The sequence below is a fragment of the Cokeromyces recurvatus genome, assembly GCF_025118155.1.
Source record: "Cokeromyces recurvatus strain NRRL 2243 chromosome Unknown BX663scaffold_11, whole genome shotgun sequence".
In the NCBI taxonomy this organism is placed as follows: domain Eukaryota; kingdom Fungi; phylum Mucoromycota; class Mucoromycetes; order Mucorales; family Mucoraceae; genus Cokeromyces; species Cokeromyces recurvatus.
The window spans coordinates 417,746-431,294 of NW_026251397.1; the positions used below are offsets into that span (position 1 = coordinate 417,746).

A 13,549-nucleotide genomic window follows, 5' to 3' on the forward strand; every position below is an offset into this window, starting at 1 on the left:
ATATATGTATATGTATATATATTCGTTGTAAAAGTATTTATTTTTTTTTTTTTTTTTTTTTTTTGTTCGAATGTGGTGATACTGCAGAAAAGAAAGAACTTGCTACTATTTATTATATACATACATATACATACATTATTGAGTAGCAAGAATCATAGAATGTTGAGCACCAGCAGAAACACGAATTACTTTAAATCCCTCTAATTTCTGACCTGTCAATTCAGTTGGGACAGGTTCATCATCACTTGAGCCATTACCTAAAGCATAACATTCACCAAAACCCCAAGTATAAGCTTTACCAGATTCACCAAGAGCAACGGAATGATTTGTACCAGTGGCAATTTCAACTATTTTTTCTAAATTAGGAACACGTGTAGGAACACCCACTGCTCTCTTAAAAGCAGAGACATCTGCTCCTTCTTCACGTGTTTGATAACGCTCAATAATATCATTAGGTAAGCCTAACTGGTCTGAATCAGCACGACCAAAGACGTACACACTTCCATCTTCCATCAAGACAAGTGAATGATGTTCACCTCCTTGTACAGACTTGATATTTCCTTTACCTTCAAGTCCTCTAACGATGGTGGGTCTCGTAATCACATTCTCAGCGGGTTCATTATTATCTTCTTCAGCAAGACCACATTGTTGAAAATTATTAAGACCCCAAACATAAAGGGTATTATCTTCAGCAACAGCGAATGAATGATAGGAACCTGTCCCAATTAACTTGATATGTTTCAAGTTTAAAGCTTCAGGACGAAGACCATTAATTAAATGACGTTCCATGATACGACGACCCAATTGAAATTGTTGACCATTCCCCCAAACAAATACACGTCCATCTCTTGTCAAAGCTAAACAATGATCCGTACCAGCCGCAATGTCAGCAATGACAAATTTAGCAAAAGGCTCAAAAATAGCAGGTACTTCTTGAACAGCTTTATTACGAGAGAAACCTAAAGGTCCTTCTGCACAACGATAAGTACCCCAACAATAAAGTTTTCCTTCATCACTGAGTGCCATAGTAACAGAATCACAACATGCTACCTTTACAATCTTTACATTGTCCAGGTTTTCCACTCTTCCAGGCACATACTCATCACCTGATCTACCTAAAGCACGTTGATCATTACAGCCCCAAGACCATAACTAAAATAAAAAAATAAACAAGTAAATAAATAAATACAAATAAGAGCCATTTAGATGAATACATCATTTTCTTTCTCTCTCTCTCTCTCCCTCCACTTTCTTCTTTCTGCATTCCATTCTATCATTTCCTTATAAATACTTTACTTTTCCATCCTTTGTGATAGCAATCGAATGCATACCACCGCACACAACATCAACAATATCTTCATTCTCAAGGGCTTTAAGAGGCATAGGCTTTTTACGTTCCAACATATCATCACCTAAACCAAGTTGGCCTGTATCACCAGTGCCGAAAACAAATACTTTACCCACCTTGGTAGGTGGCTTTACAATCAAATTGGCACCAAAGTGTTTCAGTTTCTTTGCGTAAGAAGTTCCATTGGCACGAGAACGCTTCAAATTTGAATGTTCATTCACATCCATCATGTCGACGTCTGTATTCTGTCTTTTCAAACCTAAAAGTAAATTAAAGCTTTTTTTTTTAATTTTTTTTTTCTCTTCTCTCTCTTTTTTTTATCTTACGATTATAATAGAAAAAAAAATCTACTTGTATCAAAATAACTTACTCATTTGTTTTTCAAGTTCTTATTTCTAAATCTTATTAATTAATCTATTAAGTTTTTTTGGTTTTTTTTTTAAAAAAAAGAAAAAAAAAAAAGAAACAAAAATAAATTTAGTGTTTTTTATCATGATTTCATTAGAGCCTTACCTTTTTTTTTTTTTCTTTTTTGCACCGACTAAGGAAAGAAATCAAGTCACATTTTTTTTTTTTCGTCCAAATTAGCGGCTGTTTAATTATTTTAATGTAGAATGGAGACAAAAAAAAAAAAGTTGCATATGATGCACGTCGTTAGCAGCCATCATGAAAAAATAAAGTTTCTTTTGTTCAATTCGGTAATATCATTTTTTGCTTTAATGAAAATAGCATGAATTTTAAGAGCTTTTCGTTAGGTAATAAACAAACCTACGTCTCATCGATTAATTCGATTCACTAAAACGTTCTTTTTTTTTCTAATTTTAGATAATTGACATGAGAAAACATAAAGAACAATTTCTATAATTGATCTCGTCTTCAATGCCCCCCGCCATGTTCAGAACCCCCTCCCACACACACAGGTATCATAACCTTGATATTTTGAAATCAAATAATAGATCGGGTTACTAACATCAAGGAGATCAGGGAATTGAGTATGACATTATTAAAGACAAGAAGTTGACCAAGATCCTCTTTCCCCTTAGCTTCAATCTTTACCTTTTAATCTGATTCAACTCGTTACATCAAGTAAATAGTCTTCTTATTATATGTATAGGGCCAAGCCCGCTTTGGCCAATCTTGCAATGAATTCCATTTATTTTCAACAATACAATCTTGAAACGCTCCTTCAACAAACAACAGAGAAGGGTGCAAAAGTAATTATTGTTGTTGAAAAAGAAAAAAAAACAATACAAGCTTTATTTACGTATATACATTGAAGAAGACTACTAGACATTCATCGTGAAGATACTACAAACGAATCATTCGCTAATATGTTATGAGTATTAAAAAGAGAGGAGAGGAGAGGATCTTTGTTTTTTCTTTACTCATTACTACTATGAACTGATTGATATACATATAAAATGCAAGGAAGATCTTTTATTTTGTGACAAGACGAGGGAATGTTTATACTAAATCCAGTATTTGATGTAATAGAAACTTTATACCTTGAACAAAGTTACTCTTCCTTAAACAATTGCAGAGACTAGCACCCAAGTTTCTCAGTCATCTTGTGAGGGGGGGGTGCTTGCACGCTATTTCATTAAACATTTTACATGCCATCCTCTTCAATAAATAAAAGTAGAAAAAGAAAAACACGGCACTGTTTTTTTTTTCTAAATTTTATTGTAATGAATATTACTTTAAGAAAAGGTGTATATACAGATTTATATTCTGCTGTTTGACTACTATGTAGTACATCTATCCCTATATTACTCTGTTATAAAAGGTTTTCTAAATTGAAACAAATATCTATAAAAGGCAAACCCTATTTCTGGATTTTATTTGGTAAAGATAACTATGATAAGACGTCCTTCAAGTAAAATATCAGGAAAGAATATACACTTGAGAAAAAAAAATAAAAATAAAAAAGCGTATACATGTTTACATGGAAGTCATTTCTTATGTAATAGGAAAGCAATAGTGTTATTATTGATTCTAATTGGACAAATCCAACTAATAATTACAATTGTGACTTAGAGAGTAAACCCCACAATAAATAAGATAAAGAAGAGAGTCCTTTTTTTTTTTTTTTTTCCTTTTATATATTTATATTCCAATTAAAAATGAATGTTTCTAAATTATGTATTGATACTGCAATAGATGACACTAATTCATTACCATCTATTAATTCAACATTAGGTTCTGAAAGGTACATATGAATATTAAACATAGTATAACTTGAAGTTAATTGATATAAAGTCGAACGCCGTTACCTTCTATCAATGAGTTATCATTGTATATAAACCAAGACAGAGATAAACTTTCAACTAAATGTCTTCAATATCAACTAGAATATCGATTTTTAGAACCATTAACACCGAATCCAAAAGAAGGACAAACACGATTAGATAATAAGCATTCATCCTATCAGCATGTGGATAATATAGATTCACCTTTATCGTCGTCACCGCCCAAAGTTACCTTTTTATCATTAGAAGCTAATAAGCTAAAGAAGGTATATTCCTTGAAGAACATATATATCTATCTATATTCATTCGATACATTTTTAATCATCATCCTATGTATACACACGTTTATTCTTATTAGATAATTGAACAATGCACTATGGTTTATCAGAAAATAGGAATATATCGTGCAGATCCACTTCGAGAAGCAGAAAGAAACCAAATCATGGATGATGTATTTAATATCACGGAAAATATGCTGATAGCCTTAAGAGAATTAGAAGAATCAAGTAATGAATCCCTGATAGATCTAATAAATCGTAGTAGTCATAGAGAATCTATACAGCAGCCAATTATTGTAAAGTAATTCAAATATCATCAAACATGATTTTCTCTCCCTCCTTTTATTCATTTGTATACTTTATAGTCTATAAATCCGTCAGCTAATATTGAATACGAATTAATTCGACAAGCTCGAAATTTACAAAAGAATGCTCGACCGAAATACCGTCGAAGAAATGTAAAAAAAAAAAAAAAAAAAAAAAATAAAAATAAAATAAAATAAAAATAAAAAAGAATACAGCATGTGTGTGTGTGTGTGTGTGTTAATTGATTATATTACTAAGCTTTACAACATAGAGGGCAAATATGACGTCTAGTAATATATGCCATTCATGTAATACAACAGATACTCCTGAGTGGAGAAGAGGCCCTGATGGAGCAAGGACTTTATGTAATGCTTGTGGTTTACGTGAGTATATATCTATCTATTGATCTATATCTATATTAAGGATTGATTTAATATCTCTTTTATATAATAGATTATGCTAAATTATTAAAAAAAGGTTCAATGATAGTTCAAACACAAAATTATACCTTAGAAGCTCCTCCTTCTCCTCCTCCTAAAATTAATAAATAAGTATCGAAAACAATTCAATTTTCCTGTTATTATAACCGATAATAACCATCTAACAACTAAATAGATAAATAAACAAATAAATAAATAAAAGTACGCTTATTGTTTCCATGTAAAATATACTCAATTCATGGTGATCTTTCATGTTGTTGTATACTAAACTCGATAGTAGGCACAAGAAGGCCTCTTTGATAAATATATTCATATATGCGTCATTAAGTCATAAAAAAAAAAGGAATCGAGATGAATAGATAAAGGACTTCCTTCTACCGAAGAATAATGCTTACAGTACCATTAGATTTGTATGACATACATCTGAAAAAAAAATTACTATAGTTTTGTCCCTTTTTTAGTATCATAGGCAATTTTTTTTTCCCCTATTCAGTTAATATAGGATAAGTGCGTGTGTAACTAACGATAGGATACAAATGTGTATTATGTTATAAAGAGGTAAAAGAGGATACAATTTTACAAGTCTTCCTCTGCTTTAATTGTGACAACTACTAAGCTTCGAGTCTATTATAAAAAAAAAATAAAGCTATTAAAACTGGATAAAAAAAAAGGTCATTCTTGATTCATTCACTCTATGAAATAAAACTCATCATTCACTTTTATAAGCCACACTTCATTAAACTTTATGGCTTGTTATTATTATTATTATTATTATTAACAAATCAATCATGATTGTTTCATAATATATATATATGTATATTCCCTTTACATACATGTAACCTCCTCTTTTTCTTCTTCTTTTTCTATCTTTCTCCACTTATTATGCTTCTAGAAAGTGCATACAATTATTTATTTAAAATTGTAATTATTGGTGACTCTGGAGTAGGCAAATCAAATTTACTTTTACAATACACAGTCAGTATTTTATTTAAAGAAAATAAAAAAAAAAAAGAGAGAGAAAGGGAGAGAGACAGAGAGACAGAGAGAACAATGACAATCTTATATATTCTGTATATTTTAGTCGAATGAATTTATGGAAGATTCAAGGAGTACTATAGGTAAAAAAAAAAAAAGAAAAAAAAAAAGCTTGCAAAATTTTATTAAAATGAATTTCATACAGGTGTAGAATTTGCAACAAAAAATATTAAAATTGTAGGCTAAAAAAGATATTGTTATTTCTTCTATTATTTAACTTGTGCAATTTTTTGTTTGTTTGCTTGTTTATTAATAAGGAAAATTCACTCATAAAAGCTCAAATATGGGATACAAGTGGGCAAGAAAGATATAAAGCAATTACAAGTGCTTTTTATAGAGGTGCAGTTGGTGCTTTACTTGTTTACGGTATATACTTACTTACTTACTTGTGGGGGGGGGAGAAAAAAGGAGAGCCTCAAAAATTAAAATAAAAATTTGACTCATGAATTACTTACATATATTAGATATTACTAGAAAATCATCATTCGATCATGTTCATCAATGGTTAAAAGAATTACGTGAGCATACAGAGGATACTATTCCATTAGTATTAATTGGTAATAAAATAGATTTAGCTGATACGAGTCGAGTAGTAAGCACAGAGGTTGCGAAAAGGTATGCTACTGAGGCTAATATGTTATTCTTTGAAACAAGTGCACGTACTGCCGTCAATGTAAATAAAGCCTTTGAAGTTATGTTTGATCACGTGTATAAAGAATTAGCAAAGAATAAGATATTAAAGAAAAATTCAACAACAGATGTAAATGGCTTGGCTTTAAGAGGATCAACAATCACTTTACATCCTCCTTCAGTTACATATGAATACAATCATCGACCGCATCAAAAAAAGGAAGCAAATAGATGTTGTTGATTGAAGAAATAATAATAAAAGCTTGATTTCCCCCTCTATACGCTTTAATAAAACACAATGAAGCTTTCATTCTTAATAACACGTGACGACGATTTGAATACATTGTTATCTAACAATAGATTTGTTGCATCATCAAGTTAATATTTCTATATAAAGCCATCCCCTGATATCAACTATTAGCCTTTTTAATCTTATCTTTAATACGATAAATGCAAATAAATTCTTCATCTAAATCTAACATCAGCTGTCTGCAGTAAGCACCCTTAGTATTTTAAAACCAGTCATTTCTACTTATTGAAATCTTCTGTTTTAAATGCAAAATATAAGGAAAGAGAAAACATAAAAGACAAGTCTGTATAGTTTATTTGAGGAAAAAAAAATATAATATAAAAATTGTATGACTCAAAAATAATATGGAAAAGTGACAAGGGCTATTTATATATTTTCCACAAATATAAGTGATATCAATAGAAGTATGACTTGGATAAGTATAATAAAGCATTATGTGTAAATGTTGTCAGTGTAAATGTTGTCAGTGTAAATGTTGTCCGTGTAAATATTGTAATAAGTTGTATTTTTATTTTCATTGTCCCTGAGCTGTCGCTGTTATAAATTATTATTTCTGGGGTAAGCAACGCGTTCATATTAATTCACAGTGAATATTCCAGCTATAATAATACCAATTATTATATGCTACTATTATTAACGTCCTCTAAGATGTTATTACATAACAATATTTAACATTATAGATGTATATATATAGTATGTATGACTTGTATAAATAATTATGTAATTGAATATAACAGTCATAAACCTATTGAATTCTTATTATTATTACATAATGCAATGTATATAATTATTTTTAATGCTCGAATACTCTAACAATGACTATTATTAAAACTAAATGTAGAATGAATATTATGCTGTAAAGTACAACACACTAGATTTATTTGAATAACCACTTTATTATTAAATAAATAATGATTTATTTCTATTAACTTAGTTGTAAAGATGACTACACACAATCCATTTGTGCAATGGTGTATCAGACGCAAGATTAACTTTATGAAGGCTACCGTGTCAAGAAAAAGGACAATGACCAAAAATGCAAAGATTGGATTTCGTGTTTTATACGTTATAAAAAATGTATTTATCAGTAATAAACTAATAATTTAATGATTGATGTAAATATTTACTCAAATGAATCACTTAGATAATGTTGCTGAAAGCATTGCTACCTATTTGCCTTGCTACCAAGAATATATTGGAAACTTGCAAAAAAAAAAAAAGGGTATCAAGTCATAGGCTATGCAAGGAAGTCTATTGGAAGTGAAGATGAAGATACAAGAATTCGATTGCTACAAACTATGATTGAACGACTTGTTAAAAGGTCCTCGGTGAAAAACGTTTTTGTGTCTCTAAAGATTTATAAGATTGAATTATAAATTGAAATTAACCTTGGTTACATTTCATTATTACTTACCTATTTATAATTCAATTATTATTCTCAAAATTTGACTTTTTAGGATACATCTTTGAAGACGTAGTGTATCTAGTAAATCTGTGAGGTTTGGCATGAATCACTCGCAGGGAAAACTAAACAGGGACAGTTGGATCATCAATGTAGCAAACATCGATGTCTTTCATTTCATCAATTCTTTTTACAAGAACTGATTTATTGACTTCGTTGAATTCTTCACCAAAGAACATATAAACTGCCTGTTCGCGAGTTATATTCATATTATTATTGGGAGATGAAAGAAATGGTGGGATATTGTAAGGAAAGAAAACTATAAAAATAAAATAAAATAAAAAACTAAAGTCTTATTTATTTATCTATTTTGAAAGTAAATGGTGTGTGATATTACTTGTAAAATATCAAATAATATAAAGACGAAAGAAAGTCAACAAGACCAAATAATAGTTCTAAAGTCAATGAGTTTATTTTTTAAAATTGTTAAAGAAGTCTGAAATAAGATGTGGATCAGAAAAGTGTTAGTTATGATTGAAAAAAAATATATATGAAAATCCAAGTTAGAGAAATAACAGACTCAAGCTATGCTCAAACATTATTCAACTTGGACAGAAGATTATTTTCTCATACCTTTTTTGATGCTAATACAGCATTTGATATGCAAGCTTATCCTGATGAAAGTTATACAGTAGAAATTCAAACCAAGGAATTAGCTGATCCCTCCATGTCTACATTTATGGCATATGATACAGAAAATGATTCACCTGTAGGTATTTGTCAATTAAGTCAAAATAAGGATGTGTATGACTGTATTCAAGATCCCGATGCTATTGAGCTTCAAAGAATTTATGTATATAAACGATATCTTAGTAAAGGAGTTGATAAAGCACTTTTGAACTCAAGTCTTGAAACAGTCCGTCAATTAGGCAAACAAACAAGGTGGTTGGGTGTTTGGGAGCGTAATCCTTCAGCTATTAACTTTTATACACGTCAAGGTTTCCATAAAGTGGGAAGCCATACATTTAAATTAGGTTCACAAGAAGATACAGATCATATCATGATCAAGAAACTTTAAATATAGACTTATTTTATTCTTTATAAATAAATATTAGATTTTTAATGTACATTCAAATGAATCGGTTCTATCCCAATGATTACAATGGCTGTAAAGAAATCTTATAAAGACTAAAAGGGAGATAAGAAGAATGATATACCAAATATAAAGAAGGAAATGTATTTTTATAACAAACAAAAATTTCTTTTTTTTTTCTTTTAAATCTCTACTGCTGCTACATTTTAGCTCAGAAACAGTATAAATATCTCTTTTTGTAATGAAAAAAAATAATACTCCATAGCAATAATGTTCATATTACTGCTGTCTTCACTGTATAATTTACAGCTTTTGAAATATTATCCTTAACCTCTTTTAGCCTTCAGGTTTGTAGGCATTGACAAGTATTTGATAATATACTACACGGAACAAGGGATTTATTAGGTAATTCATTTCAACTTTTTTTTTTTTTTTTTTTTTTTTTTTTTTTTGATGAGGCAAAATATAAACTTTGAATGTAAAATTAGATAAAGGAAGAGTTGAGATTATTCATTTTGTTTATACAACATCTAGATAACGTTTCAGTAAAATAATAAAGGAAAAAAAATGTTGAATATTCTCAGAAAAGAAATATCCTTGCATTTATTACTGTTACAGTGACAGAATTGTTATATTTATCAACATCTTCTTTTTTGAAGTAATCGAGAACATTCTTCTTTACACTAGTTTATAGAGAGATATTGATTGTTATTACAATATTATTGGTAGAGCTTTTTAAGTCTTTATTCTTAAGTAAGCCATAACATAATGTATTATTAGCTAGAGAAGCTTGTTGTTAATTAATTAAAAGAGTCTGTATATTACGTTTACTTGTGATTATTTTCTGAGATGTTGATTATGATCAAATATAGCAACTACATATTTGTATCTGTATATGCTAAAAAATAAGATTTTTTAGACACTCTATTATCTTTCTATGGCTTGAGGGCCATAATAATACCAAGGTACATAATATACATTCATATAATATATATAAAAGGAAGGGGAGCGTTTAAAGAATTTATTTCTGATATATAATCTGATTATAGTAGTACCAGGTAATAATAGCAAAGTTATAATTACTACTACTGCTCCTGCTGTATCTACTACTGTTGCTTGGTAGAATATAACCATAACACATCATTATTCATGTTGCTGCTGCTACTGCTGCTGTAAAAAGAAAAAAAAAAGGAGTCGTTGGTGTAGTACAAAAAACAAGAATAATTAAAAAATTAAGGGTTCATTTGATTTGGTGGGGAACCCTTGAAGTGATTCGATTCCACAGCCTAGGCTTGGGCTAAATATGCTGCGAATTCTAGTCACTCTCCAAACACCCGTGTTACTTTCATCAGAAATAGAGGATACACATAGGGCTATATTTACTATAAACACCCTACTTATACCACCATCGCCATTTATATGTACAACTACAATACTACTACCGACACATCCTTACTAATGTTAATAATCACTACACAATACCAGTATTATTTGCTACCAGTACCACTACTACTTTAACTTGCTTTCGTTTTTTTTGTAACCCTTATCATTGGGTTATAGAACAGTCTATAATATATATGTATGAACAGGAAAAAAAAAGAAGTATTAAAAGAAAAAAATTAATATTATATATGTCAGGCAAAAAAAAAAAAAAAATAAAAAAGGATTATTTCTTTTAATATTAATATTTACTATTATTATTATAAATAAGCTATATTGGAACATCAAATGATATACTTTGTTATATCGTTTGGGGTTATAGTATATATGAACCTTTTTATGATATTTGTTATAGATAAGCCTGAACGTATAATAAAAGATATCATATCTTACTGTATATAACATCTTGTAAATAATATAAAATTTATTGACATCCAATCATCTAAATGTGTCAACTAAATAAGATATCGTATCATTTCTGAATATTTAATTTTATAACCTTGACAAAGAATTCAGGTCAATAAAATAAAAATGTAAAAGACATCAGGGACCTATGCTCAGATCAAACAATAAAATTTTCTATTTAAAACCTTAATCAGATCATTATAACGCCTATTAGTAGATAATACATAGATCAGTCTCTTGAATCAACACAATGTATATCTGAGTACTTATCCTTTTCTTTATATTTATTTCTATTTCTTTGATTCAGGATTCATTAGTATAAATACAAGCAGTTCTGTAGACACAAAATAATTCTTATATCATTCTTTTTACATTGAATAAATAAGTCTCAAACTATACTTCCTTCTGTTCTCTTTCTCTTTCTTTTCTTCTGTAAGTCATACCATCACATTTACCATGCACATTATTTGAACTCACATTACTGTTATAACTTTTATCAATTATCCTCATATATGTGATAAGCGGCTTTAATGACTTCACTCGATAAAGTAAAAGATTATCCATATCAATTACGGATTTTAGCTTCGTTTGATTGCTGACTAGCAATTAAGAACTTATCAAAAGCTTCAGCATCCATCATATTAGAGATATCCAATTTTAATTTTTAGAGACTTATGTGTATATTAATCAGAAATAAATAATATTTTCTTTAACGTTAGAATTTGTTCTAAAAACATCAAAAATCAAAATTGCATTTTTTTTTTTTTTTTTTTTTTTTTTTTTTTTTTTTTTTTTTTTACTTGAAATACGCCCATAGCTCTCATTTTAACGATATATAGCCTAGATCCATAGGTTTTTTTGTCTTGTATAACCAAGTTTTGGTACCAAATATTTATCGTAGAATTCACTAAGGTAATAGCAAATTTACCTGTTTGATTATTGTCACAACTTCTAAAGTTTTTATAGCTCTCTACATCTCTTACCCAACTACCAATGTTAAGAGGATTCATAGATCTTCTATCATTTTTATCAGCTTTGGCCACTAAGTCAATATCCTTAATATCCTTCCTTATTATTAAAGTAATTATTTTTAATGTTGGATAGCTTATTTGATATGTTATCAGCTATAACAAGTCTGCCATCAGTTTCATACTATTTTTTGCGCTATCAGTCCTTCGTTGTGTCCTCATCATTAAAAATTTGCTATTTATATTATATTATATTGTTGTTGTTATTATTATTATTTTCGTCTATTACTGATGAGTCTATTGCCTCGCCTCTGAATTAACATTTTTTTCTCTTTATCCCAAAACTGTGTTCTATAAAAAGTTGTGTGCTTATTTTTGCCATACAGGTTTTTTTTTATGATAACTTATTCTTTCATGTTTTTTCATGTACGTCGTTGTTTTTTAATTTGTTAAATTTAATAATATCTTCTTCGTTTGTCAATTCTTTACATAATATTTCTTCTAGTTCAAGTCTTTGTGTATAACCACACAAGTAGTTTATACTATTTCCTTACTGTTACATATTATAATTTATAAGTATTCTGTAACTGCAACAAGTATGACAGTGGTTCTAAATAAATAATGTGTAACTTTTTATAGCAATTGTACTACACAATACGTATTAACTTTAGAGCCCATCCTCCTTTCTTTTTCATTTTTTTTTTTATTTTATATGAGAAAAAAAAATTATTGAAGAGGAAGTCCTTTATAGTGTAGAGGTGGATTAGATTCTGTTCTTGTTTGCTTCTACTACAGCAGTGTTACTCCCAGGAATTCTCTCAATGCTGCGGGCTTTCCTCTCTTGCATGGTAGGAAATTACCCCGCGATTTAACAACATCTTTTTATCGACCTCCATTTGAAGGCCTGGTGTTGAACATTGGATCCTGGAAGGTAGCATGTTATCATTAAAGCTCAGAACTAACCCCGATTTTATTATTAAATCACTCCCATCTACAGCTAACAAAGTTCATCTCTCCATGATCGCCGCTTGGCCAACAGAAAGGCGCTGCCCTTTCCGATCAAGTTATTTTATTTACCTCAATTTTTTTGTTTATAAACCCAAACTTTTAGGTGTAGTTGCCGAGTTGTGGTATTCAAAATAAAAAAAAGATTCTCCTTTTATGCATATATATTTATTCCACTTTTTTTTTTCTGTTCCTATAATATAAATTAAACAAGTATATAAGCTTTTATTATATTCATTTCTTTAACGTAAATATTAATAGTTACTCAGTAATAATGACATTAAATACTTTGATATTTCCATTAAGATATCATAATAACGTTAAAGATAAAGTTATAGAAAATGGTAGAAAGACTACTAAAGTCAACAAGACCGAAAAATATGAGTCGATTATTTTTATTTATAATTTTAAATGGTAGGTTATTTTTGTAAGAATATCTGAAATTAAAGAGAAGCTAGTTATGGCCGTATTTTTTTTTGATTGGAAAAAAAGAGATAAAGAAAAGAGAATATATGAAATGACATAATACAAGTCTGTATAGTAGGTTATTAAAGAATTAATAATACAAATATTGTATCAAAAAATAAAATAAGATAGGGTTATTTGTATTATTTACAAGGTACTTCTTTGAAGCCATTCA

At 29.1% G+C, this 13,549-nt stretch overlaps 5 protein-coding genes across 5 annotated transcripts; 3 read left to right on the forward strand and 2 right to left on the reverse strand.

The window, feature by feature from the left end:
- Positions 1–135: 135 nt before the first annotated feature.
- On the reverse strand, positions 136–1,575 carry BX663DRAFT_433886 (regulator of chromosome condensation 1/beta-lactamase-inhibitor protein II; the record flags this gene model as incomplete). Its single annotated transcript, XM_051523026.1, has 2 exons — positions 136–1,152; positions 1,297–1,575. 2 exons carry the CDS (start codon positions 1,573–1,575, stop codon positions 136–138), a joined length of 1,296 nt encoding a protein of 431 aa, XP_051383260.1.
- A 1,892-nt stretch (positions 1,576–3,467) lies between these two features.
- Positions 3,468–4,847, forward strand: BX663DRAFT_508056 (GATA zinc finger-domain-containing protein). The gene is made up of 6 exons (XM_051527431.1): positions 3,468–3,557; positions 3,608–3,863; positions 3,956–4,171; positions 4,241–4,333; positions 4,453–4,564; positions 4,635–4,847. Exons 1-6 carry the CDS (start codon positions 3,472–3,474, stop codon positions 4,730–4,732), a joined length of 861 nt encoding a protein of 286 aa, XP_051383261.1. The 5' UTR covers positions 3,468–3,471; the 3' UTR covers positions 4,733–4,847.
- A 568-nt stretch (positions 4,848–5,415) lies between these two features.
- On the forward strand, positions 5,416–6,959 carry BX663DRAFT_508060 (ras-related protein RGP2). The gene is made up of 5 exons (XM_051527432.1): positions 5,416–5,596; positions 5,703–5,739; positions 5,802–5,833; positions 5,914–6,022; positions 6,121–6,959. Exons 1-5 carry the CDS (start codon positions 5,504–5,506, stop codon positions 6,525–6,527), a joined length of 678 nt encoding a protein of 225 aa, XP_051383262.1. The 5' UTR covers positions 5,416–5,503; the 3' UTR covers positions 6,528–6,959.
- Positions 6,960–8,021: 1,062 nt separating this feature from the next.
- Positions 8,022–8,267, reverse strand: BX663DRAFT_551574 (uncharacterized protein; the record flags this gene model as incomplete). Its single annotated transcript, XM_051531290.1, has 2 exons — positions 8,022–8,060; positions 8,130–8,267. 2 exons carry the CDS (start codon positions 8,265–8,267, stop codon positions 8,022–8,024), a joined length of 177 nt encoding a protein of 58 aa, XP_051383263.1.
- A 281-nt stretch (positions 8,268–8,548) lies between these two features.
- On the forward strand, positions 8,549–9,076 carry BX663DRAFT_530935 (acyl-CoA N-acyltransferase; the record flags this gene model as incomplete). The annotated part of the gene is made up of 1 exon (XM_051530349.1): positions 8,549–9,076. One exon carries the CDS (start codon positions 8,549–8,551, stop codon positions 9,074–9,076), a length of 528 nt encoding a protein of 175 aa, XP_051383264.1.
- Positions 9,077–13,549: the final 4,473 nt, after the last annotated feature.